This window comes from Accipiter gentilis, chromosome 29, assembly GCF_929443795.1.
Source record: "Accipiter gentilis chromosome 29, bAccGen1.1, whole genome shotgun sequence".
NCBI lineage: Eukaryota > Metazoa > Chordata > Aves > Accipitriformes > Accipitridae > Astur > Astur gentilis.
The window spans coordinates 16,676,405-16,701,111 of NC_064908.1; the positions used below are offsets into that span (position 1 = coordinate 16,676,405).

The 24,707-nt window shown below is 48.6% G+C and overlaps 5 protein-coding genes and 4 non-coding genes across 13 annotated transcripts; 6 read left to right on the forward strand and 3 right to left on the reverse strand.

Annotated features, from left to right (window-relative positions):
- Positions 1 to 206: 206 nt before the first annotated feature.
- Positions 207 to 3,845, reverse strand: SURF6 (surfeit 6). The gene is made up of 4 exons (XM_049832071.1): positions 3,585 to 3,845; positions 2,927 to 3,142; positions 2,218 to 2,309; positions 207 to 1,157 (listed from the first exon to the last, which is right to left on the reverse strand). The coding sequence occupies exons 1-4, from the start codon at positions 3,676 to 3,678 to the stop codon at positions 486 to 488; spliced, it is 1,074 nt and encodes a 357-aa protein (XP_049688028.1). The 5' UTR covers positions 3,679 to 3,845; the 3' UTR covers positions 207 to 485.
- Positions 3,846 to 4,361: 516 nt separating this feature from the next.
- On the reverse strand, positions 4,362 to 11,204 carry MED22 (mediator complex subunit 22). Of its 5 annotated transcripts, none has more exons than XR_007509927.1 (5): positions 11,080 to 11,204; positions 10,495 to 10,575; positions 9,915 to 10,123; positions 7,660 to 7,986; positions 5,658 to 5,740 (listed from the first exon to the last, which is right to left on the reverse strand). XR_007509927.1 is itself a non-coding variant. In XM_049832074.1 (4 exons), the coding sequence occupies exons 1-4, from the start codon at positions 11,200 to 11,202 to the stop codon at positions 5,542 to 5,544; spliced, it is 606 nt and encodes a 201-aa protein (XP_049688031.1). In that variant the 5' UTR covers positions 11,203 to 11,204; the 3' UTR covers positions 4,362 to 5,541. The 5 variants fall into 5 exon arrangements, 3 of the variants coding, with proteins under 3 accessions (XP_049688031.1, XP_049688030.1, XP_049688032.1); XR_007509928.1 differs by having other exon boundaries at positions 5,695 to 5,734; XM_049832074.1 differs by lacking the exon at positions 7,660 to 7,986 and having other exon boundaries at positions 4,362 to 5,734.
- RPL7A (ribosomal protein L7a) lies at positions 11,201 to 15,509 on the forward strand. The gene is given in 9 exon segments (XM_049832072.1): positions 11,201 to 11,239; positions 11,241 to 11,351; positions 11,926 to 12,046; positions 12,494 to 12,643; positions 13,475 to 13,615; positions 13,949 to 14,028; positions 14,364 to 14,494; positions 14,935 to 15,004; positions 15,340 to 15,509. Coding segments are annotated over 9 exon segments (948 nt in total). The 3' UTR covers positions 15,445 to 15,509.
- LOC126052541 (small nucleolar RNA SNORD24) lies at positions 12,353 to 12,425 on the forward strand. Its single transcript, XR_007510077.1, has one exon. It is a non-coding gene; the product is annotated as a small nucleolar RNA SNORD24 (small nucleolar RNA).
- Positions 13,335 to 13,400, forward strand: LOC126052542 (small nucleolar RNA SNORD24). The gene has a single exon (XR_007510078.1). It is a non-coding gene; the product is annotated as a small nucleolar RNA SNORD24 (small nucleolar RNA).
- On the forward strand, positions 13,708 to 13,784 carry LOC126052540 (small nucleolar RNA SNORD36). The gene has a single exon (XR_007510076.1). It is a non-coding gene; the product is annotated as a small nucleolar RNA SNORD36 (small nucleolar RNA).
- On the forward strand, positions 14,215 to 14,287 carry LOC126052531 (small nucleolar RNA SNORD36). The gene has a single exon (XR_007510068.1). It is a non-coding gene; the product is annotated as a small nucleolar RNA SNORD36 (small nucleolar RNA).
- A 641-nt stretch (positions 15,510 to 16,150) lies between the features above and the next one.
- On the reverse strand, positions 16,151 to 21,210 carry LOC126052024 (surfeit locus protein 1). Its single transcript, XM_049832064.1, has 9 exons — positions 21,046 to 21,210; positions 20,086 to 20,167; positions 19,834 to 19,961; positions 19,386 to 19,468; positions 18,373 to 18,564; positions 18,000 to 18,072; positions 17,459 to 17,621; positions 16,921 to 17,002; positions 16,151 to 16,679 (listed from the first exon to the last, which is right to left on the reverse strand). The coding sequence occupies exons 1-9, from the start codon at positions 21,112 to 21,114 to the stop codon at positions 16,613 to 16,615; spliced, it is 939 nt and encodes a 312-aa protein (XP_049688021.1). The 5' UTR covers positions 21,115 to 21,210; the 3' UTR covers positions 16,151 to 16,612.
- Positions 21,211 to 21,243: 33 nt separating this feature from the next.
- SURF2 (surfeit 2) lies at positions 21,244 to 24,500 on the forward strand. Its single transcript, XM_049832065.1, has 6 exons — positions 21,244 to 21,396; positions 21,759 to 21,913; positions 22,132 to 22,235; positions 22,686 to 22,877; positions 23,475 to 23,641; positions 24,402 to 24,500. Exons 1-6 carry the CDS (start codon positions 21,289 to 21,291, stop codon positions 24,483 to 24,485), a joined length of 810 nt encoding a protein of 269 aa, XP_049688022.1. The 5' UTR covers positions 21,244 to 21,288; the 3' UTR covers positions 24,486 to 24,500.
- Positions 24,501 to 24,707: the final 207 nt, after the last annotated feature.

Below are 24,707 nucleotides of genomic sequence, written 5' to 3' on the forward strand. Positions count from 1 at the left end.
CGCGTCGCGCGCCGCCATAGCAACGCAAAGGGGTGGGGGTGGGGCAGCTCTCCCCGTTGCCACGGCAGCGAGGGGGAGGCAGTGCCTAGGCCCGCCCCGCCCCCTCGGAACCCCGCCCCCCGCCGGCGGGACTCCGCCCCCCCGGCGGCGGGAGGCCGATCCCGGGGGTCCCTCGATGGTACCAGGGCTTCGAGGGGCACGTCCAGAGCATCGGAGGAGATAAGAGCAACCGCCATCCTCCCCTGAGGAAAATAACTATTATAACCAACCAATCGGAAGGCGTTTCTTTTAATTTAATTAACAAACATACCGCAGGCTTTTTTTTTATTACTCAGTTGGGAAGTCACGGCAGCGACCGTCCCACGGGCTGGTTTCCTCGGGCGCTGCGCAGCGGCAGCACAGCCGGGTCAGGCAGACGGAGGGTCTGCTCTGTGACAGCTCACTGCTGATCCCCGCAAGCAGAACTTCCCTTCCCCACCTCGCTCTCACTTTAAACCAGCTTTTTTCAAGTCCTCTGGCAGAACCCGGCCTTTCTTCCGGGCCCTGGCTTTCTTCTTCTCTATCCTATCCTTCTTCTTCTTCTGAATGTTTTTGCGACGCTTTTCCTGCCGCTGTTGCATCTTTTCCACCACTTTTTCTGTCCGCTTCTCCCACTGCCTTTGGCGTTGCGCTTTACGCTTCTCCTTACGCTTCAGAGCTTCTTTCAGACGCTCCTCGTTGTCACGAATCTTCACGCCTTCCGCCTTATAGAGAACATTTGTCCATTTCATCTTGTTCTCTAGCTCCTGAGCTTTCTTCTGGTCCTTATCCTTGAGTTCCTCCAGCTTATTCTTCCTGGTCTCCAGCCTGCTCAGCAGCTGCTTGTAGTTTTTGCCCGTCAGAGGCGTGATCTTGCCTTTCACTGCTTTCCTCTTCTCTTTCTTCTTCTGGATCTTGCTCAACTCATTCTCTTCATGGACTTCAACCCTGTTAAAAACAATCTCATCTGTGCTCTCCTCCTTTTTGCTCTCTGGCTCTACCGGTACCTCCTCAGTTTCTTTCTTCTCCACTTTTGCCTTCATCTTCAACTCCTTTCTTCGGCGCTTCTTCCTCTCTCTCTCATACTTCCTTCGCTGCCTCTTCTCCAGGACTGCAGGAGGCAATTCTTTGGCATCGTCCTAAGAAGAAGGACGGACATGATTCAGGAGCCTTAAAAGGATTGTCCTGGTTTCGGCTGGGATAGAGTTAATTTTCTTTCTAGTAGCTGATATAGTGCTAGGTTTTGGATTCAGTGTAAGAAGAATGTTGATAACACACTGATATTTTCACTTGTTGCTAAGTAATGTTTAGACTAAGTCAAGGATTTTTTCAGCTTCTCATGCCCAGCCAGCAAGAAGGCTGGAGGGGCACAAGAAACTGGGAGGGGACACAGCCAGGACAGCTGGCTCAAACTGGCCAAAGAGGTATTCCATACCATGTGACGTCATGCCCAGTACATAAACTGGGGGGAGTTGGATCGCTGCTCGGGAACTAACTGGGCATCAGTTGGTGAGTGGTGAGCAATTGCATTGTGCATCACTTGTTTTGTATATTCCAATTCTTTCATTATTATTATTATTATTATTGTCACTTTATTATTATTATTCTCATTAATAGTTTCTTCCTTTCTGTTCTATTAAACTGTTCTTATCTCAACCCACGAGTTTTACCCAATTCTCTCCCCTATCGCACTGGGTGGGGGGGAAGTGAACGAGCAGCTGCATGGTGCTTAGCTGCTGGCTGGGGTTAAACCACGACAGGGACAAAGCAGAATTAAAAGTGGGATGTCCTCAAATTCCTGATTTCAAACTTCTCCTAAAAACGCACTACTTGTGACAAGAAGCTGTGGGCTCAGCTTTTGGAGATACTAAACACAGCAAAGGCATTTCAAACCCTTTACTCTCTCTCAACACCCCATAGCTAAGTTCCCTTTCAGCCTTAGTGCTTTTCTTTTTCCTCAAAATCACCAGAGGCATGCTCTCCTCCAATCCAGGCCCTACCTTTTCTCACATGTTTTTCCAGACCACAGCACGCACACAAGTCTCCCAGCAATACCCACAGACACTTCCTTAGGAGATGGAATTAGCTCAAACCCTGAGCCTTGTAAGATTGTAGTCTTGTCCCCACATCCCCTGGGAGGCTAGGGAGAATTTATATTGCATCAACACACATATGGATACATATTAAGAGTTCTCATACTTGTCCAGAAGCTTTTTTAATCTTCTCATGTAGTCTCTGACGCAAGAGATTAATTGCAAAAAAAGAAGGGGAACCCAGTTCACTTTTGCTCCCTGAAAACGAGAGGAAGAAAATAAAAATACTTAAAAGACAGCACTAGCTAAACAGGAGAACTTTCTATGGCTATGGGAAAATCTCCAAGAACTCTTTAGATGCTGTGAATAGAACGGAAAACCTAAAGAAACCAAGAGTTTCTATTTCATTGGTTTCTTTAGAATTACCCCTTTCCTATCCATATTATCATTCAGCACTGCCAGCCAGAGTGGCCTGGCATGCCCTGTGGCTGCCTAACAAGCCAGAAAACAAGTACCAAGCCAGTGGAAACAAAGATGCCAAGGACATCTTTTCTTTGTGATCAGGCTTTTCAGATTCATAATGGAAAGCCAGCCTGGCATGACAGAGACTGCATCCATGCAGTAATTCCCAGAAGTTACCCAAATACATAAAAAATCTGCAATTCAGTTTAAATGCTATTTCCAGAGAGCCACCCAGCGGTGACGTTACAAATTTATGTACATACACAAAAGCTTTTAGGGCACACGGAATAAGCAAATATGTTTTCAATTCAGCTGAACTTCTTAAAGGCTTTCCAATCTAGACATGTGTGAAGCAACTGAAAAGCAGCCACCTGAGCTCAGGTAACTTTAGCCAGACCTCATGGTATTCTTACCTGTAACCGAACTCTCATTTCCGCTCTGTGTAACACCCCGTGGAGATGATTTGCTGGCTTCAGGGGCTGCTTTCTGTCCCGGAGTAGGTTTACTGGTGTTAGAGACCACCTGTTGGACTGAAGGAGCATTTGTCTTCTCAGCTTGCTTCCTGGGTTTCTTTCTCTTCTTTTTCTTGAGCTGTCTGCCAGCATCCTCGGGCTGGCCTGGCTTAGACACTAGAAGGCAAAAACAAATTACACAAAACAGGACAACGCTACATGCCCACTTCATACCATTCAGTTATTACTGAAGTCTCAAGTTCCAGCATTACAATGGCATATCTCAATCTTCAAAAATTACATGGTTTAGGATTTATTTAAACAGACCAAGTGCTTGCACACTTCAGTAAAATCCCACTCCTCCCACATCCGATCACCACGTGTATAAAAGCGAGCGGAGACCACCGATGCCTGGGGCTAAGAGCGCAACGCGCACAACGTGCTCGGGAGCCCCGCGTTTCAACAGAGATTGTTTGGGTTTTTTTTTTTTTTTTCCTTAAAAACCGGCACACCACCACTCCCCTGGGCCAAGCCCCCCGTGGAGGCAAGCCTGTCACAAGCCCAGACTCCCACGAAGGGGCTGGGAGGGACAGCAGCCGAAGCGTGACAGCTCCGTTACCAAATTTTCTCTTCCGCGACTCCGGGGCGCCCTGCAGGCAGACCTTCCTCGCCAAACCCTGCAGGTAGGAGTCCTGGGCGGCCAGGTTGGCCATTACCGTCCCGGGGTGACCCGTCCCTCGGCGGGAGCTGCCCTGCCCGACCCAGGCCCGGCTCCCTCAGCACAATCAGGCCGCGGAGCCCCGGCCGGGCCCGAGACGCCCCGTCCTCTCCTCAGGATACCGGGAGGACGGCGGCATCCCCCTCGTGCCGCTCCGCGCCGGTAGGAAGTGACCTCAGCGCGCCGGGCAGGAAGTGACGGCAGCGCGGCGGCTGCGAGGCGGGAAGGGAGCCGGTACCGAGAGCCGCCTCGCCGGCCTTTCCCCCCGGGGCTCCGCCGCCGGGCCTCGGGGCGTCCCGGACAGACGGCGGGGTGTGTGTGGGGTGCTCTGGCCGCCCCCGTTTCCGCTGGCCGCCAGCAGCATCCCCCGAACGCAGCCGTAGGTAGCCCCCCCCGCCCCGGTTCGGCTCCCGTCTGCAGGCCCCGGGCCCTTACTTGGCGGTGAGCGGGTCGGAGGAGACGGGGCTCTATCGGTTCGGGGGGGTGCGGGTGCCCCGTAGAGCGGCAGGACTGCAGCCCCCACGCAGCGACAGCGGCGGGGGGTGGGGGTGGGGGGGTGGTGGTCTCCAAAACCCGGGGACACGGACACACACACACACAGATGCGTCCCAGCGCTTGGGCGCAGTCAGCATTGTCCTGTTTTCACAAAGCCCCGTGGCTGAAAACACACGCCTTAAAAATTATACAAAAGAGTTAGTTTTATTAAACCACCTAATTACAAAAATAAATGGAATGGAAGAAAACAAAGTCAAAACATGGACCAAAATTCACATCCTAAGAAGCGAGATGCTGCAGCAGAATGCCAGGGAAGCTCAGCTCAGCTGCTGGAATGCAGCCGCAGCTCCACGGTGCCCACCACACTGAGCTGTCACGACCCTATTCCAGTTCAACTACACCCCGCGTCCAGTCAACGCAGAACCACCGCAACAGGGAAGGGCCAAAGAGTGCCACGCTGCTGCACAGCTGCAGGCAAAGCACCAACAGCGTCTTGAAGGAAACTGCGAGAGTAACAGAGAATCCCTCACAGCCCCATATGGCCCAGTCATCTCCAGAGTTTTTTATTAGACAAAACTATTAGCCAATGCAAACACTGGCTTCATGTTAGCTCAGGCTATGTTAATAGAAAGCTTCTGTGTAAACGCTGAGAACAGAATCAGACTAAAGCATGTCACAGCTTCTCTCTGGGGCCTCGAGCAAATGGCATCATCAATACCTCAGTCTGATTCCTCAGTGTGCCCTTTCCTCTTTGAAAGGGAGAATACTGCTCTTTGATAAGGGTCTCCTGAGAGTCTTCTCCCAAACGGCTGCTACCAAGAAGTTCAAGTTTGTGAAGCACTCTGACAACGAAGACTGATGACTAAAAAAAAATACAATATTCTTACCCTAATTAAGTAGAATGGAGGTTGTCAGAGGCCATCCTGAGAGAGCTTTAAAGCAGCCAGAATGTCAGTAACTTTGGGAAGCGGGGTAAAAACCCCAAAACACTCGCTGCCCCCACATTTGGCTCAAGTTTATCCTGAACAAATTCAACTCCCCACACTCCAGCATGTACTTACTGAGATTCACATGGAAACAAACTGGATTTCTAATGAACTCTACACATAACTATCACATAAAAGCAAACCTAACTAACTTGTCAGAGCAATCAACTCTGTATTTACTTATCACGGTCTCTTAATGGAGACAAACACTCATAGCAACGTCCCAGGGGCAGAGAAAGCACTGTGGCTATCCAGTGAGCAGAAACCTACAAACGCAGCTCCAGTGCCTTCTCCTGACAGCAGGAGACGCTTGCTCAGTACAGCAGGTGGAAGACTTGCAGCAGTGCAGTGCCGCGTTCAGCAGCAGAGGATCCTCTTCAGGAGTGCTCCGTGGGGCCTGCCCCGTGCCCGTTCACGTGAGGGTGCGATGGGGTTGAGCTCTGGGAGGTAGCAACGCTCTGCTCTGCTGTGGCAGCTGTCAGAGGCATGGAGAGGCTTTCGGGGGACAGCGTGGCAAAGTCTTGTCTCCAGTAGGCTTCGCACAGTGGAAGATCATTGCTGTCACACAGACTGTAGCTTTCCAGAATAACCCCAGTAAGGAGAGACAGCAGGTGCAGTAAGAGAGGAGGGGAGGGAGGGAAAGGGTGGGGGAAGCAAGACAGAAGCAAAGCATTAAGAAAATGGCAAAAAACCCCACTCATGGGTGTAAGGTCTGTGATCACAAATTCATCACAAGTCTTGTGACACTGGCCTTCCCTAAGATACCCTTAAGAGCTGGTCTTGAACCTTGTGGGCCTGGTGAGGATCAGGGGAATTTCAGAGACAAAACTGTTGCTACAAACCGAAACAGAGGCTCAATTCTAAATCAGACGCTCTAAGTCCCTGGAAAGATCTGGGCCGAGGTCCTGGGACCCCAAAGATGGGAGTTCTGCTACTGATTTGTGTGAGGTAAGGACCCCATTCATTATTATTTTACTTGGAATTAGATCATGACCTATGTGAGATAAAAAATAGAAATCCTGCTCTAAATTTTAGTTCAGCAGAAAAGCTGGCACAATTGTTTCAGGGCCTGCCCCTGTCATAATAAAGAAGAAACCTATTTGCACCCTTGCCCTTTCAATAAAGTGCTCCACAGAAGGTCTGGGTCTAGTGTGGAAGCTCTGCAGCCTGATTATAAAGTTCTGATGGCTCCTACCATTTTCAGCAGAACCTGAGCTGTTCTCCTAAAAGCAGCTTGCTGGATTTGACTGCTGTAGACTACAGAGCTGGATGAACCAGCAGCGTGGGAAAGTAATGTTTTTAAACAACTGGCTAATTCTTGCCTGTGCTCTGAGGAAAACGCAATGTGGAAGGGCCAAAACTAAAAAGAAAAATGATGGAAGAAACTGGAACAAAACGAAAACAAATTCCAAAGAGAGGAAGGAGCTGTACACAGATGAGACACCCAAGACAAAGCGAGTGCTGGAGTGGAAAGCAGCTTGCGTTCACAGTAAAACAAACCCAATGGGTCAAGTGATTTTGTTGTTGCAGCTTTATTTACATTTTTAATGTATGGACTTGAATAGATGCTTAGGGAAATATTTTGGGTGTAGAAATATGAGACACTTGAAATTGCACAAACATGAAACACGTTGAGATTTAACCCCACACTCAAGACAGCTCCTGTGATCTCAGAGGAGGGAGCAATGGAACATAAATGCAAGTTTGGGGTTTAGGATGAGAAAAGGCAAGCTGGACTTGGAGTTACCGCTTTGGGGAGTAAGCACACAAAGCACTAGTTGCAAGCATCTACTTCTGAGCTCTCTTCTGGCAGCATCACCCAGCTGGTTTTGTAGTAGAAATGACAAGGCAGTGGACACAGGCTTTATATCTGGGGCCTTTGTAAAATGCCTTGGAAGACCACCCTTCCCTACTGTCCTCCACACACAGCAAAGCTGGGTTCAGTTAGCAAAGACCTTCAGGACTGAACCAGAACTACGAGTCCTTTTCTGTCAGTCTTAGACCTCAGGCCACAGTTTCCAAGGAAAATCTGGCCACAGCATCCACCGCATTTTGCAGGGGAGTTACAAAGAAAAGTTCAGCTGCGTCAGAAGCACAACTGCTTCTCCCGCTGCTCCCGTTAGAACAGTTCCAAAAGTCTAAGCTTCGCCTCTCATGTAATACTCCTCAAAAGTCAGGGTGAATAAGCTGCTACTGCACAGCCCACAACAGCACTGCCCAACCTGCTACTCTGTCCTTTGACTGAGGGTTTCTCAGTGCGAGGGACTTTACTACTCCCCTTTGGGGCATGCAGCCAGGTCTGTGTGCAGAGGAACAGCTCTAGGAAACTACTTGAAGACAGGGTCTGAAAGCAAAGATTCCTTCAGAACAATCTACTCGGCTTTAGTTTCAAGGACCTGCTTTCAGGTCTCCTCATTAAAACCCCCGTGTACACACGAAAACCCTAGCAATGAAACCTGACCCTACACCTGAGGTGCATCCTATTAGTTACTCACTGTGGGCAAGGGGCTCCCTCCTAAGCCCCCTTAGCACAATGGCAGTGACAGATGCTGGGCAGGAGACGCTGCCTTCCACAGTTTTTTCCCCCACAGCCTTCAGGAGCAGTGCACAGGGACCAAACAAGCTACACAGCACAGGGCAGGCAGCTCTCAGCTCTGCAGCACCTGGAGGTGCTCTTTTCTACAGCCTTCCCTGGAGGGAAGACCTAAAATAAACTAACCAGTGACCTTCAGGGAAACTGGAGCACAGGAGAGCAGTATGGCAGCATGGCTGTATGGAACCCATGTCCTGGCCTCACGGGACTGCACGCCTCTTTATAAATCCTGTGGGATCAAGACCCATGAGAAAGTAACAGATGGTACGGAGGGGCAACCCCAGGTGGGCTCCCAGGACAGCACAGAATGCCCGTTTGTGGGCAAACCAGCTATTGCATTTACAGCCATTTAAACATGGTTATCACTCTATGACTATGTGACATAACAGAACCCCTTTTTCCCCACATTAGACAATAAGGTTTCATTAAAAATATCTTAGTACTCTAGTTATAAAAGGACTTTGAATAAATCACTGTTTCTATATTTACACACACACAAATTTCTTTGGTGCAGAAAAAGACAGGAAAGAGCACAGGAAGGGAGTAAGTGCTAAAAGCAAACGACTAAGTGCTACATGATAACAGGTTTCAGTGGAGGGATCATAGCTCTGTAGAGTTGCAAAGTTTCCTCACCTCGTGACCACTCTTCTAAGAAAGAGCACAAAGGCAAATCCATTTGGTATATGCCAACATTTGTGCTTAGTGTTAGTTTTGTTACAAAGGGTTGCTCTACATGGTGTCTGGTGCCAGGCAGGTGAACAGACCGTGCCAGCATGGTCAGAACCCCTTAGCCCAGAAGTTAAAGCTACCAACACACAGTAGTGGCAGTCTGGTGACAGTGTGAGGGAAGCATGTCTGGCATATGTGAGGCCCTATCATCCCACACTGCATCGCTTTGGATACAGCTCGCTGCTGTGCTGTATGCAGCCTATGTAGTGGATGCACCCCTGACCTATCAGGGCCTGGACTGGTGCTTAGGTTTGCGACCATCACTCTTCATTTCTGAGATATTTCTAGGATCCCTTGCCACCCCCCCAGAAAAATGAGTCAAGTTTGAAAAACAACTCTGAACTTTTACCTCAAATTTTCTTCTGATGTCATAGCCATTCCTAAGCTATGTCATATCAGTATCTTTTTACTCTTAAAATACATATATTAACCCATAAATAATGTCCTAACTTCCAAAGATATTGAGTAATTAGGGGTTTAGTTGACTTAGCTGGGGTTATAGGCATTCAGCATTTTTAGAAAGGAGGGAAAGGCAAAAATAGAAAGCCTGTCATTAAAATTCTAAATCAGGTTTTCAAAAGTTAAGTTTTTGTTTAGAAGTCATAGCATTATTGCACTGACTTCACTTAGCTGGGACAGTGCAGTCAAAATAATCAGGTTCTCATTTGTTTTCTCCTGCTTTCATTTACTGCATCATCAACTAGAAGTGCCGGAGTGCATGACAGAAAATAAAAAAATAAAGTGTCTGAATTCTCTAAAGCCTGTTTTCTAAGAGTCTTTTAAAAACATTAAAAATCCCACAAACAGATCAGTAATAAGTCTTCCATAGAAAAATCCTATCACAATCCTTCATAATTCAATGAAACTGAGCAAGTCTTTTTTTCTCATTTCAAATGCTCACCCCAACAGGACTCCAGGCAGCTGGGGGCAGTGTACTACAAGGGAAAAGGCACACTGTGTAACCAGGTCACTTGGGAAAGAACTCACCAGGAAGACGAAGACATGGTTCTCTCATCTAACATGAGGACCCAGCTCAGCAAGCTAGTCTCTCCAAGGAGAGAGACAGAGGCTCCTCCAGAAGGATACTCAGACAGAAGCCTATACCCCAAGGAAATTCATCTCCTTTTACAAGGATTTCAAAAGAAGCCTAAGCAAATTATCTGTCAAATTTAGCCAACTAAAGCAGGCACCTAGAGTGGGACGCTGTGAATACCTCCTTCACCATGACATTTATACCCTGTAGGATATCTACAAGGAAAAGGCAGTTGCTTTAGTTGCAGAAAAAGAGTTTAACCTAATTAAACACAGGAGTGAAATGTTGTTGGGAACATTCTCAAGACCTGTACTCTAAGGACTACTTGTTTGTCTGGACTAACTACCCCAAAAGGGCTGGGATCATAAGGCAGAAGTCCACTGCCCTATTTGTACCTGGAAGAGTAATATTCTTCTTCTAGCTCGTACAGGTCAATGGAGATCTCATCTCGTAGTGCAATCAACTTCTTGTCGCATTCCTCCTGCAAGCTTCTCAGCTGCTGGTTGCGCTGGTTGATAGCTTCATTCACAGAGGGGAAATCATTGAGGATCAAGAACTGCTTCAGGTCAGACACAAGTTTCATCAAGGACTCACCAGCTCGGACCTTGTAGCAGGGAGTGAAGGAAAAAATAATAATAAAAAAAAATAATCACACAGCACACAGTATATCAAAACAGTGCTTTGCTCCAATTCTAAAACAAGATTTCCCAAGCTGCTCCTTCAGCCTAAGCCTTGAATAAAGTAGAAACTCTCACATTACGTGAGGATTCTGACAGAGGCCTGTAGCTGACAAGCCAGGCTACCCCACCTTTCCCCCTAGAGAATGGATTCACCTGACAGCCACCCCAAATATCAGGTTACTCTTCTAGCAGTAGACCTCCTAAGAGTTATAACCGCTACCCAAGATGCAACAATGAAACCAACAGTACCTGCAGGACATGCTACCCACCGATTTGAACAGCAGATGCTACTCACAATGTTTGCAGCTCTGACATGCATCTCATAGTTATCTTGTTCACCCTGGGTTGCTCGAGAGACTTGAGTTTCATCCTCAATCTAAAGAAAAACGTGTACATAACCACCTTTACATACTAAAATCCTGATACGCAATCACTACATTATAAGGCAACTCATATCACCTCAATCTACACAAGGAATCCTTGGGGCGGCCTCTGGACTCTACAGCACCCGCGAATCATCTTTGCTACCCTCCCCACCGTTCTCCCCCGTTCAGCAACACCGGGGCAGTGGCAGGGAGGACAGCAGCAGCCGGGAAGAACCGACCGCCGCCCGCCCTGGGGAAAGAACCCTCTTCCCTCAGGGCAACGGGGAGACAGGTCCCACCGCTGCCCCCCACCATCTCCTCAGGGGCTCGCTCTCTCCTCACGGCCGCCCCCGGTTGCAGGGCCGCGGCCATTCTCCCCTCAGGGGCCCCGCTCTCCCCTCAGGGGCCCCGCTCTCCCCTCAGAGGCGCCCCTCCGGGGAAAGCCCGCCCCTCTCCCCTCAGGAGCCCGGCTGCTCCCCCGGCCGCCTCGGGGCTCGGCTACGGCCCCTGCCCACCTTAGCCGTCTTGATGATTTCGGTGAAGTTATCCATGATGGACTTGACGTCGTCCTTGAGGCGCTTGTTGTAGGACTGCAGCAGGGTCTCCTTGCTCTGCGGCAGCACCCGCTGCTGCGCCATGGCGGCCCGCGGCCCCGCTCCGCCCCTCTCGAACCTCCCCTGGCCCCGCCCCGCCGCGCGCGCCGCCGCTGTCCTCTCGCGAGACGTCGCGCCCCATAGATATTTCCCAGCATGCGCCGCTTCTCCTTTCTCTTCCTCAGTTCAAGATGGTGAGTGGCGGCGGTGCGCGGGGTGGGGGCTGGGGTTTATCCGCCGCCATCCGTCTCCATCGCTGGGCCGAGGCCCGGTGGGGAGAGCCGTGCGGGTGCTCGGTACCCGGGAGGGGTGTTTCGTGACCGGTTTGCGGTGACCGGCGTCGGTCCCGGGGGAGGCTGGGTCGGGGCCTACCCGCCCGCAGCGGGGCGGCCGCGCAGCGCGGGCCGCTGGGAGAGGGGCAGCCCGGCCAGGCCGCAGCGTTTTTCCCGGTGTAGGGTGGATCCCGGGCCGGGCTCGGTGGCCGGTAACCCGCGGTGGGGGTGTCTCGGTTGCTGGCGGTGTCTGGGAGCGCTGGGCTGGGCGATTGCTGCCCGGCCGAGGAGATCAACAGGCGGTTTTAAACGGGAGGTTCGTAAACCTTTTAAAGCCAAAGCAAAGGATTTTATCTCTGCAAGAGCAAGACTAGTCTGGGCGACTGTCAGGCTGGTGAAATGCCTGGAAAAATGCATTTCCAAGGTGGATTGAAAGCTCTTTCAAGTACATCAGTATTGGAGGCAAAAGAAGGAAGAGCATATTCCTTTCTTGCAGCCGAAAGGAAAGAAGGCCAAGGGCAAGAAGGTAGCACCGGCCCCTGCTGTAGTCAAGAAGCAGGAGGCCAAGAAGGTTGTCAATCCCCTCTTTGAGAAGAGGCCCAAGAACTTTGGCATTGGTGAGTAAGTGAATACTTGGGCTACTTGCTCAAGGATTTTTTTTGCTTTATGTGCAGATGCCTAAATTGTAAACAGAAGGGTATTGTAATAAAGCTGTAGAGTGGAGACAGTGATGGAGGTAGTTGCCTTGCTGCCTCCAGTTAAGATCTGTCCTTCATTAGGTATATGACGGTGGCTATGGACAATTTGCTGAATTTTCTGTATTACAAAGATTCATTATTTGATTCTATTGCGATGAATCTTGCCTTTTTCCACATGTTACAGTGAATCAATTCAGACTCCTGTAGTGCCATTTTTGTACGGTGTGCAGATGATGTGAAAGAATATTTGCTATCTGAGTGATAGTGCTGACATATCACCACCAAGATCACTGATGCACTCGTGCCTATTCCATGCTGTTGCTCTGTGGGTTTGGAACAGCTGTGAGTTAAACTTTTTATTTTTAGGACAGGATATCCAGCCGAAGCGTGATCTCACACGTTTTGTGAAATGGCCGCGCTACATCAGACTGCAGCGCCAGAGGTCCATTCTTTACAAACGCTTGAAGGTGCCTCCTGCCATTAACCAGTTCACTCAAGCTTTGGACCGCCAGACAGGTAAGGATGTGCCCCACAAAGTTCTTTTAACTTGGGTCATTGATGGGATATGCCTCAGAGAAGAGGAAAGAAACCAAAATAAGATTTAACAAAGGTAAGCTGGAGAGTATCTTTGGAAACATTTTAGGGCAGCTTTAGTAGTGACTGGGGTGATGTCAGCAGCAAGCTGCTGTCTGAATTTGCTGGCTTAAGTCTTGATAGCTGCTGTGTACTTTGAAGAGGGAATAGAAAATACCAAAGCTCCTACTTAACAACCCAAACCCAGGGTTATCTTAACTGCCTGTTTCCATCATAATCCATTTTTCCAGCTTGATGTAGAACCACGTAGGGTTGTGTAAACAGATAGTTTAAGAAATCTGTATGAGTGCAGGTGCTGGGGGGAAAGCCAGCATCTTGCAGGCTGACATTGATACGGGGGAATAAGGGATTTCAGCGTCTTCTGTGAAATGAGTAAATAGTCTTTTCCAGGTGACAGTGTCTTTGCAAGAAACTTTCAGCCCATGTAGAGTAACTCCCTCGTAGATGTTGCTTGCTTTAAAGGAGAAAGTGCACCACCTTTAACCATAATTGCTGTGGGGGTCCACAGGCATTTCCTCATCCAAACAGTGAAGGAGCTCTCACTGCCAACAGAGGTGCATGTAGAGGTAAATATGGGCTCTAGAGGCACTCTGCTAGCTCTGCTCTTGCAGTCTGCAAACAATGCTAACTTTTTGCTGTCTAAATACACTTGATGACAACCACCAAGATCGCTGATGCACTTCAGTGTTTTAGAAAGTAATGCTTAGATTTTTAGGTCACGCAGCTAACTAACTAGTAGATGTTCTCTTCCAGCTACGCAGCTGCTGAAGCTGGCGCACAAATACAGGCCAGAAAATAAGCAAGAGAAGAAGCAGAGGCTACTGGCTCGTGCTGAGCAGAAAGCTGCAGGAAAGGGAGATGCGCCGACTAAGCGGCCACCGGTCCTCCGAGCAGGTAACTTTGTACATGGACTTGGCTGCTTGCACATACGGAAGTGTAGTACTTGGTTAGAGCTCTGCTCCAACCAAACAGGATTGGACAAGCTATTGCAATGATGTATGAATTTCTTCACCTGAGCTCAAAGTGAAGAGCAAAATAGACGAGCTTTTTAACCCTGAGCTTTAGCAAATTGTCCGTGGAATATCCTCTCTGTGCTACTGAATGGATATGAGAAGTTTTCAGAACTTTGAAGCTGTACTATGGAGTCTGAGCTAGTTGTATGAGATTTATATGAAAACTTAAAATAGACTGAGCGGAATCAAAGCTTACCTATAAATTGTTTTTCAGGTATTAACAGTGTCACGACTCTGGTAGAGAACAAGAAAGCTCAGCTTGTAGTTATTGCCCACGATGTAGACCCCATTGAGGTAAGCATATGCGCTGGTAGATGTTATGGGCTACCTGTGTAACTTAAGCTGAGGTCAGAACTATGCTTGGGGTGAAAATGCATTTTAGGACAAATCTATTGCATGAAAAGAGAATGCATAAATTGCCAGAACTGGAATACTTGCGCATGTTCCTAGTTGTCCTAGTATTACAATGAGGCTTGGCCCTTGCAATGATGTATGAATTTCTTCACCTGACTCAACAATGAAGAGCAAAACGAGCTTTTTAACACTGAGCAATTGCCACAGCCCAGGCTGACTCAAAGAATAAAAGGATGTTCTCCCTCAGTTACACAGCACGTTCCCTTTCTTTTCAGCTGGTGGTCTTCTTGCCTGCTCTGTGCCGCAAGATGGGAGTGCCATACTGCATCATCAAGGGCAAAGCCAGACTGGGGCGACTGGTCCACAGGAAAACCTGTACCTCTGTTGCTTTCACACAAGTTAACCCGTAAGTATTCTGTGTGCTGGCTTGATTCTCTGTAGTGGAGAAAGCAAACTGCCCATAAAGACAGACTGTAGAGCAGATGGATAGCAAATTTGGGTTTGTGTAGTTTTAAAGTAATCAGAATAAATAAAATACTGTCTCTATAATGTATAATATAGATGTCCTTTTGTATTAAGAGCTCTATTGGATCCTGAAGATAGAGATTACTTTGGCTTACCAAAATGGGTGTTTACTCTAAAGTACATAGATGGAACTATTAACCTTAATCTGAGCAGTGCAGGTTCCTAAAGCATTGATGTTAGGAGTGATTACCCCTTGACAAGTGACGCTTACACTTAACCTGAAAAACCATGTTGCCACTACGAGCTCTTAAATCCTGAGGCATAAGAGTTACAGAAAATGTTAAATTGAGGCTCTAAAGGAACTAAAACTATCACCAACAGGGAGGATAAGGGAGCCCTTGCAAAGCTGGTGGAGGCTGTTAAGACCAACTACAATGACAGATACGACGAGGTAAGATTCTCTGTGCTGCTAGCCTTTCAGTTTGTACTGTTAACATCCCCAAAAGCTTCCCAGTGAAATGCAGATTATTTCAGACATAGTGACAACAGCTTAAAGCCTGTTGGGTGTAGTGTACCTAGATTTGCTTATGATGTATCCAGATTCTATACCTGAGGGTGGGGTACATTCTCTGCGCTGCCCTGAAATGTTAGTTCACTGCTTGAAATGTGTAGGACTTCCTAGTTGAGGAAGCTCTTCCCCTTGTGCACAAGAGTGGGATTGAGCTAGTTGGTTGAATATAGTAAGAGACTGTATGAAGTGTCTAACCTGTTCTCACTTCTTTGCAGATCCGTCGTCACTGGGGTGGTAACGTCTTGGGTCCAAAATCAGTGGCTCGTATTGCTAAGCTTGAAAAAGCAAAGGCTAAAGAACTGGCTACTAAGCTGGGCTAAAGATGTACTGGATTGGTACCGTGTTTTCTGTACATAAAAAGAATAAAACCCCAGATGAAGTTTCAGTGGTCTCTGTTAATGGGAGTGTTCCAGGCAGTGGGTAGCACATTAGCATTGCCTTTCATCGAATGATTGAATAGTGCCGCACAGAAACAGTTGCATAGAGCAGGTGATGACTTGGAACAACTGCCCTTAACTGTTGGTCCTATGTTGTAATTCCTCTCTGAACACATAGCCCATCAACAGTGGCTCAGCTGTGCATACTATGTGATCATAAGTTGCATGGGATAGGCTAGTTCTGGCTTTAAGCCTAGCTTGCTTATGCAAATACCTCTCAATTGGGAATGGCTCTAGATCATCTCCCTTAGTACTTAGCCTTAAGTTATGGTATGGGTTGTATAGGGTGTTAGAACACTTAACTGGGCTAACCAGCTGGGGATCTCCCATGAGGAGGTCTGTAACACCTCTTCCAGGGCAAAAATGGTCAGGCTGAAGCGGGGAAAGAATCTAGACCTTCTTGTCCTTCTTGTGGAGTTGTTGTAGGCTACCAAGCTTGATAAGGCTCCCGGTGAGGTGGCTGCTGCTTGGTTTTGCTGGCCCTCATCATGCTCTTGCAAGCCACAGGCTGCCCTACCCAGCTAGACTCTAGTATCCACAGTAACCTTTAATTCAGGTCTGTCCTTGTTAAGATGCAAGATGTACAATGTGAGTCACACAGCCCTTTATTTATTCTGATGCAACTGCTGTGAACCACTCCTGACTTTGCGAATGACTGCTCAGTACGAAGAAACTGTGATTCACAAAATCCCTTGCCATCTTTTGGAAAATACAGCAGTGGAGAAGTTAAAAACTTGCACTCAACCACACTAGAAAAGTATCCTTGAGATTTCTAGTTGAAGCTGATTTATATGCGATAGTTTCAACAGCCACTTAAGAATTTTGAAGTTCAGTGCTTCCAAGCTGCAGCCAGAATCGCACTGCTAGGAGCTCAAGAGTTTGCATCAGTTGCTTGAAGTCCATTTGCAGCTTCATAGCTGCATATATTTACTGAATATGTTGCCGTGAAACTCTGGGTGCTTCAGTTAGTCAGGACTGATCGGTCGAGAGCAGACTTTTATAAAAAAGACAGCAGTCTGTAGTACAGAAGAGACAAAGCTAGCCCTTCCTTTCACAGAGGTATCTTTTGTATAAATTTCCTGTACCACAAGAATGAAGTTGCAGCGCATAAGCCATACCTATGAAAGAAAACAAAACCACGTTTACACCTTTTCAAGATGGATGGGACCTCCCTAAGTCAGCTGCAGTGCAGTAAGACACAAAACCTGTCAAATCACTGTGCAAATGTTAGGTTAAAGCTTTAGGCTTTTGCAGCTTAAGGGCTCATCCAGTCTCACTGGTGCAGGAGCAAGAATGCCAGGCAAAGCCTTACATTCAAAAGAAACGTGTGGAAGGTCAAATGCAGGCTGGGTAACTCACCAGGTGATGATGTACTGCATGTGCTCGTTTCTCAGGCTCACTCTTGTCTGGCCTCCGATGGGCCCCCCTGGGACTGTGCTTCCTGTAGGTACAACACAGTGCACAAGTTAAATCTCTAGTCTGCATCGCGTAGAGCTGCCCTTGCTGCGAGAAATGGGATCAAGGTGGTCAGTCATGTGGATACCCTGCTCCTCTTCCTCGGCCATAGTGTTCCCAAGTTCCCAGCAAAGCCAGAACTGTGGGGCAGGTGGCCCTACAGCAAGTGGCTGGTTGTGCTCTAGGTGTCAAACACCACCTGCACCACTCCAAGTGTGCTACCGTTCCCAGTGCTGGCTGCCTATCACTTTCAAAATAGACCTAGCAGAGCACACAAGAGAAAGATGCAATACCTTGTTGGACTTGATCTTGAAGGTCTTTTCCAACCTAAATGATTCTATGATTCTACCTTTCCAAGTGCCATGGGGAAATAACTACTTGAAAGTAAGGGGAGGGAGACTGATGTAAATTGGACATGGGGTTGGGTTCCTCTGTGACTTACTGAAATCTGCATCGATAAAGATGGGCTCAGCACCGGTCACCTTTGCCATAGCCTCCAGGTCACGGTAATGCCAGCGGTTTTTCTCAATGTTATTTTCAGGCACAAAAGGTTTCCGGGTTTCTGATAACCTCACCACCCCAGTGAGATCAATTTCACCTTCAATCTGAAGAGAAGAGCAGAGGAGAAAAAAGGAATCTTTCAAGGTTCATTTCATATTCGGGCATACCAGGTCCTGGTAGAAAAATAGGGCTCTTGCAGGGTCTGATTATAAATCCAAGTGGTTATGCCCTGCAGTGGGGTAGTGCTGTAACACAGCAGGGAAAAAAGCAGATCAGGAACAGCTCCCTGTTTGTAAAAAGCATTATTTACTTAACAATAAGGTGGGAAGAAAAGGTTTGCTGCCTTTGAGAAGCACAATGACTGTTTCAAGTAACCTCCCATGATGTGGAACGTGGCTGCTGCCTTTCTGGGTTTCTCAGCAGTGCCTCTGGGTTATCAAAGGGCAAAAAGTAACACACGACATTCCCTGTATCCCCCTTACCTGTCCCTTCAGCCTGGTCTCCGGTTTCATTTTCTTTTTGGGCACAAATCCTCGGTTGACTAAAATTGTGACCCTAGAGTTGCATAAAGAAATATGGCTCATGAGTGAAAGGAAATTTATTCCTCCTGCTGCCTAGAACTAAGTACCAAAGGAAGAAGCAACCTGTACGTTTGGTACCACTTTTTTTTGTCATCTCAGAGCACATTATAGGGGAATTTAAATATAATTTCAAATCAAGCCTCAGTGACCTAACAGACTATGAGAGATTCCTTTTAAGGGAGAGGGACTGATTTATATAAACCCAACCACTGTGATTCAGCTTTTCAAAAGAGAAGTAAGTTTCTCACAAGAACCATTACTTTCATTAACTTACCCTAGTTCTGTGCAGTAGAAAGGAGTAATGACGTTTGCTCCATTTTCTGGGTGGGATGTCAGTCGCCCGGCTTCTCTGGCTTCTCGCTCAGGGTCTACAAGTGACCGTGGCAAAATATAGAGCTCCTTGGAGTGATCAAAATGCCCTCGGACCTTTACAGGTCTGTACTCCAATTCCTTCAATTCCATGGGGCTGCATGGAACAGTATGAAAACAAAATCATGGCTGCGACAGGCAAATCAAATTAGGGAATTTTATTGTGGGACTCTCCTTTTCCCTAATGGTTCGCTCCACAGCCAGTTGCCAGACAGAAACAGAAGACAAAACACCTCGTGGAATAAGCAGCTGGCTTAATATTTTATTACTATCACAGTGAATCAAATTGAGATGATAGTGAGTATCCAGAGAGCAATTCTTTGCCATGATACCTGTAACCCAGTGCCACTTCAATGTCACACACCACTGATCAGCAGGTCGATAGGCTGCATGTGCATCCAGCCAACAGGGAGTGTTTCTTTCCCATCCCAGACCATGAAATCGAACAACTGAACTGTTTTGACAGTTGTGCCATACGGCCAAGTGACCTTAAAAATCTGTCTCATATTTAACACAACTGCTCCACACCTGGGGCAGGGCCTGCTATTGATCCAAGACTCCCTGTTGCAGGAATAATCCCTGTGGGACATCACAGACACCAGCTACCAAGTCCTCCTTCTCCAGGAGGATTACGTATGGTATGAACTACATACCGCATTCTCCCGAACAGAGATTAATCCTTTTTACATGCATTTAAAGTATCCCATAGGGAAGCGTTCACTTATTCTTTTACTAAAAATAAGAAAATTTAACAGGATGTCTATCTCTCTAATTTGCTTGCATGTCCTGATTCCCATTGCATTCCTTCATTTTCATGCAGTTTAGCTTAGCATAAGCTCATTAGTGCAGGGACCATATCTAATATCCCCAGCACACTGACAGTGCTCTGTAGACAATAAACTATCTCAGGTTCCATACTCTAATGTCAGAGGGATGGGCTCTGATGTAATTCTTGATGCCAGTTGTGCAATCAAATCTAATTTCCACTTTCGTCGCTGAACCTGAAAGTACACAAACACAAAAGTAATTCCTTGTGGTAGAACAGAGCAATGCAATAACCCCAGCAAGCCTTAAAATCTTTCTCATAAGTTTCTCCTTTGACCCTAAAGCAGGGTAATTGGAGATATGGAAATGGAGGCTACTGACTTTAATTTGAGGAAATATTTATACTGAAATGCAGGTGTAAAAAATAAGAATCTTTCCTTTAAAGACTTGCAAATGGACACTTGGAAAACAGAAAGGTAGGTAAAACAACATCAAATCTTTACCCTGTATGTGATTTGCATTAGATTAAACAGCCAGAGATGGCAAAACCTGGCAGACCTCAAATGCTCATCTCTTGAAGAAATGAAGTATTTATTTGTACCTGCCATGTGCCGAGACAGAATGTGGTCAGAGGGACCAGGAAAAGGCCCCATTTGAGTACAATGTCCTCTCCAGATGCGTCAGCAGCTGTTGTAGAACTTTGTGGTCTGCAGAATCTCAAACAAACATCTAGAGAAAAACAGAATGAGGAATAGGATTTGTACAGGAGAGGAGATGCCAAATTCCTGCAGAAAATGTCACTTCTTGGTATAAGTTGGAAACAGGGCAGAAACCCAAACAAATCTATTCTTACCTTTAGTCTGTTGGATCAGACCAGAACCTGCTTTAGTTAGGGGATACCCAAAAAATGTTCTTCTGATCAAGCAATGTGACACCTACATGAAATAAGAAAGATCCTTAAGATCCTTTGTGGTGTCTCTGCTTTGTAAAATTTGTAGCTAGATGATACCAGTTGCCTCAATGATTGCATTAAATTTTGTTTACGCACTAAGTCTCATCTGAGCAACCGCCTGTGAAACACTACGGGTTAGGTTATAATTTAAAAAAAATAAAATCAAATTCCAGTTACTAGGCTGACTATAGCACAGCAAATGACCTTCCCCTTTCCATCCATGCTATCAGCACGCATACACACCATCTTAATTTGTTCTTGAAATAAATGCCAGCCGAGCACTTGCCCTTCCCGCCATGCTGGAGCAGCACGAGAACAGATTTACAGCCTTTTTGACACCGATTCTGCTCACTTTTAGTGCAGTGAAACAGGTCCCCACGCCGCGACGGAGGAGGGGGTCACCAACCCACCGCGGCCAACGGCCGGGCCCCGGCAGCTGAAGGACGGCGGATGGGCCAGTCCGGCCGGGCGCACGGACAGCGCCGAGCACCGCGGGGGGACAGGCCCTGGACAGGATTGGGGCCTTACCCGGCCTGGAGCTGCTCTCCTCAGCCCGGGGCCATTCCCGCTCTCCTCAACCCGGGCCCGCTCCCCTCAGCCCGGCCCCGCTTCCCTCAGCCCGGGCCCGTTCCTGCTCCCCTCAGCCCGGGCCTGTTCCCCTCAGCCCGGGCCCGCTTCCCTCAGCCCAGGCCCGTTCCTGTTCCCCTCAGCCCGGGCCTGTTCCCCTCAGCCCATTCCCGTTCCCCCCAGCCTGGGCCCGGCCCCGTTCCCCTCAGCCCGGGCCCGTTCCTGTTCCCCTCAGCCCGTTCTCGCTCCCCTCAGCCCGGTCCCGGTCCCGTTCCCGCTCCCCTCAGCCCTCACCCGGCCCCGGCGCTCCCTCAGCAGCCGCGGCCCCGCGCGCAGCAGCAGCAGCAGCCTCCCCGTCGCCATGGCAACGCCGCCACCGTCTCCCGCGCCGCCACCCGCCTCCGGCCCAGACCGCCCCGGTGCGGGCGGGCAGGCAGTCAGGCCCCTCTCTAGCCGCCTCTCTCTATGGTGCCGGCTGCACCCCGGCGTGGCCGGCACCGGAAGTTGAGGCGCTCTCCTGTGTGGCGGCGCCTCTCTATGGCCGGGCCCGGGCTCGCCGACGGCGTGGCCATGGCTGAGGTGGCCGAGGAGGAGCGGCTGTTCCTGCGGCAGCACCCGCTCCTCACCCTCGCGGAACCGGGCAAGGTGGGGATGGAGCCGGGCCGTGCGGGGCTGAGGGGCGCCTTGAGGGCCTGGGGCCGTCCCCGGAGGCGGCCCTGGGAGGGGCTGGGGCCGCCTCCCCGAGGGGTTCGTGAGGGGGGGCCGGGGCCGCGTTCCCTGAGGCGGCCGTGAGGGGGGACGAGGCCGGTTGGTAGCAGGCCGGGGAGGGTGCTCCGGCAGATGGGCTCGGGCCCAGTAAGCTCCCTGGCCCGGATGCTTTTCTGCCGCTGTGGAAGTCGGAGAGGGCCGGGGAGGAGGATGCTGGTGGGAGCTGGAGGCCTCTCTTGCCCTCCCCAGCTCTGGGGCAATCCCCTGGGCTTCCCTGACCAGACATCGTTTTTCTTCAGGTGAGATGCAGGCTGACAGGCCACGAGATGCCATGTCGGCTGTCGGAGCTGCAGGCTTATACTAATGGCAAGAAGTATCAGCGGCTGATAAAGACAGCCAGAGAGTTTGACTATGGCAAGTTTGAGCCCCATATAGTGCCCAGCACAAAGAATCTGTACGTATTCTTCCTCCTGTGTGTTGTGCTTTACACTTTGTTCAATCTCTGGCATAAAGTGGTCGAGCTTTACACGGTTCTTGAGTCTTTATGGACAGGGAAGGTATTTATAAAGTATTTATCAGCTTTGAGCACAGTGCTTATAAGTGAAAAGTTATTAAGTAATAGCATACTTAAACTCTGTTGCTGGCTCTTTCTTTCTTTCTGTGTCTTGTCAGACACCAGCTGTTTTGCAAGCTCACTCTCAGACACATCAACAAGTTTCCAGAGCACGTGCTGCGTCATGTCCAAGGGAAGCGCTATCAGAAGGCCCTAAAAACATGTAAGTAGCTTTTCTGAAGATAAAACCAGACAACTTTTTTCCCTGACCCGTTGAGATTCCAGTAGCTCTACATGAAGGGAGGGGGGCAGTTTTCTTTAGATTGACAGTAATGTACTGCTGTTGCTGTGTGTGCTCCTCAGCTAGGAAGGAAGATCCCAGATGTAGGGAGCAATCAGCCACTAGCAAATACCTTGGAACATCCTTATTTGAGAGGAGCGGCTCTAAAACTTCCCCAGAGAGGGTGGTTCGCACGTCCAGCACAGTGTCTGTGTTAACGTCTTTCCTGCCTTTCATGGTCCATACTATCACTGTAGATTACATGAATGTATATTAGAGTTAGAGCTTGACATACTTTTGAGTATATGTCAATATAAGCTAGAGCTGGAAATGGAAAGGACTCGGGTGACTGGGTGACCTTGCTAAGTGCTGCCCAACCCCTCGTGCTATTAGATGAGGAGTGCCAGAAGGAAGGAGTGGAGTACGTCCCTGCCTGCTTGCGACAGAAGAAGCAGAGGACGCACCACCCTGATGAGCAAATGAACGGGAGCAGACAGCCTTACAGAAAAGAGGAATTCTGGGAGCCAAAGTCCAGTGATGAGGATGGAGAGGAGACGGATGACAGCATGAGTGACCTGTACCCACGTGAGTAAGAACATTGGTATCCTCTATGTACTGAAGGGAGCTCGTTGGCTAATTTTGTCCAGGCTTCTTTATACTGCTCCCTGCTACTCACATGACTTCCATCCAGTTGGGGGTTCTTGGGTTTTGGAAAAACTTACCACTGCAAAATCAGTAATAGCAGTTATCACTAAGTAATAACCAGAGCTGGATCACATAGGCTGTGAGGGGAGGGATACAAGATCCATGGGGATTTGCTGCTTTAGGTATCTCTACTTTCCTCGTTTCTCAGCAAGTCCTGGGGTCTGACAGAAGTTTTTCAGGGTGTTCTGCTTGCTTACATCTAGAGGCACTGCCTTGCTGTAGGAGAGCAGAGGTGTAACACCACAGAACCGCCTGTGCTGGACGGTTCCCAGAACGAGGCTAGTGAGAGCACCAGGTGCGTTTCTAATAAAACACCAGTGTGTTTATTTCCCAGGTATTTGAGTAGTGACAAGTATATGCTCAGAGACTGGAAGCAGCTTGGCGAATCACCCTTAAGATGCCCTCAAAGTGAAGTTAGGAGGAGGCAGAGCCTGTGTGCACAGAGAACTGATCCTGAGCTAAATCTTTCTATTTTAGCCGCACTCTTCCCAGAAAAAAGCCCAGCAGCTCCACAAACCACAAAGGGCAGTGATGACTTCGCAACAGACAGCGAGGATGATGGGGCCAAGCAGAACGGTGATGTGAATGGAGAGGAAGGTGGAAGAATGGATGTCAGCAGAGCAGTTGGCAACAAAAGGGGAAAGGTGGGAGCCACACTGCTGCGTGCAGCAGGAGGGGAGCGTGGAGCTGGGATCCCATCCTGTAGGTGTTTGTCTGATCTATTCCTGTCTGAGAACCAGCAGAAGGTGCAAAGCTGTTCAGAATAGACTTTCCCCATGTGCTAGCCGCTAACTCCCATCCTGAGGTGTGAATTACTACCAGTAAATGTTTATCCTGCCTGCAGTAACTAGGGGTGTTCCTGCCTGTATAAATAGCTCAGCTTTGGTGGGATTCTGCCACACACTGCCTTCGCAGGGAGACTGAAGTGTGTCTTGTGGGTTCTGTAATCTTCCTCCTCATTCACAGATAAACACAAACCCTTTTTAAGTCACAGGGTCCTTCTAGACCCCTTTTTCTGCCTCTTTTGAGGAGCTGGCAAGGTCCTGCCTTAGAGGACATACCCTGATACTTCTTAGTTTGGGAAGCAGGCAGATGTTACATATGTAAAGACAGATAAACCTTTAAGGCAGCCTGAGGAAAGGGCTGGATCCTTTATGACTATCAAACTGGAAAGTGAAGGCTGGATGAAGTTGAGGTTCGTTTCTGTGGGGAGACTCACTGTATCGAATGAAACCATAAGCCTGTCAGAGAAAGTGATGCTAACTGGTAGGGTAGGGCAAGGAGACATCCTGGCTGGCTCTGCAACCAGGAGACCACACTCAATTTCTCTTCTTTAAGCTGGCTTGGGAAGGGCAGGATTTGGGTTTTGGAAATAAGCTGATTAACTTTTTTTTTTTCCTACAGAAACAGTCAGGCCCTTTAAAGAAGAAATTCAAGAGTCATCATCAAAAACCCAAGAACTTCAAGAAAGCAACGAACGGCAAATAAATTTTATGATAAATATGTGGCCTGAAGCCTGTTGTGTAACAATTCTACAGGGTGCACAAGGCTGGCTGAAGTGTTTGCTCCTTCCAGTTAACCATTACAGCTGGGGAGGGGAATAGCAGGGTGGAACTAAGCTGTATTCTAACAGCCACGAGCCACCCCACCACCACCAAGGGAAGGATGACTGCTGCAGTCAAGCACAGGCTGCCCAGTGCTCGGACCTCA

Bases quoted from the DNA above. Each gene is read 5' to 3' on its own strand.
- SURF2 (XM_049832065.1), top strand. From the start codon at position 21,289: ATGGCCGGGCCCGGGCTCGCCGACGGCGTGGCCATGGCTGAGGTGGCC. The intron at 21,397-21,758 runs GTGGGGATGGAG...GTTTTTCTTCAG, and splicing joins CCCTCGCGGAACCGGGCAAG to GTGAGATGCAGGCTGACAGG. The intron at 21,914-22,131 runs GTACGTATTCTT...GTGTCTTGTCAG, and splicing joins GTGCCCAGCACAAAGAATCT to ACACCAGCTGTTTTGCAAGC.
- MED22 (XM_049832073.1), bottom strand. From the start codon at position 11,202: ATGGCGCAGCAGCGGGTGCTGCCGCAGAGCAAGGAGACCCTGCTGCAG. The intron at 10,576-11,079 runs GTGGGCAGGGGC...GTTTTTCTTTAG, and splicing joins AAATCATCAAGACGGCTAAG to ATTGAGGATGAAACTCAAGT. The intron at 5,741-9,914 runs GTACAAATAGGG...TATTCTGGAAAG, and splicing joins GAAGAATATTACTCTTCCAG to CTACAGTCTGTGTGACAGCA.
- SURF6 (XM_049832071.1), bottom strand. From the start codon at position 3,678: ATGGCCAACCTGGCCGCCCAGGACTCCTACCTGCAGGGTTTGGCGAGG. The intron at 2,310-2,926 runs GTAAGAATACCA...TCTCGTTTTCAG, and splicing joins AAATGAGAGTTCGGTTACAG to GGAGCAAAAGTGAACTGGGT. The intron at 1,158-2,217 runs GTATGAGAACTC...CCTTCTTCTTAG, and splicing joins TTAAAAAAGCTTCTGGACAA to GACGATGCCAAAGAATTGCC.
- LOC126052024 (XM_049832064.1), bottom strand. From the start codon at position 21,114: ATGGCGACGGGGAGGCTGCTGCTGCTGCTGCGCGCGGGGCCGCGGCTG. The intron at 18,565-19,385 runs GTATGGAACCTG...TGTTCCATGCAG, and splicing joins CCCATCCCTCTGACATTAGA to CCCCATGGAATTGAAGGAAT. The intron at 18,073-18,372 runs GTAAGTTAATGA...ATGCAACTCTAG, and splicing joins TTCTACTGCACAGAACTAGG to GGTCACAATTTTAGTCAACC.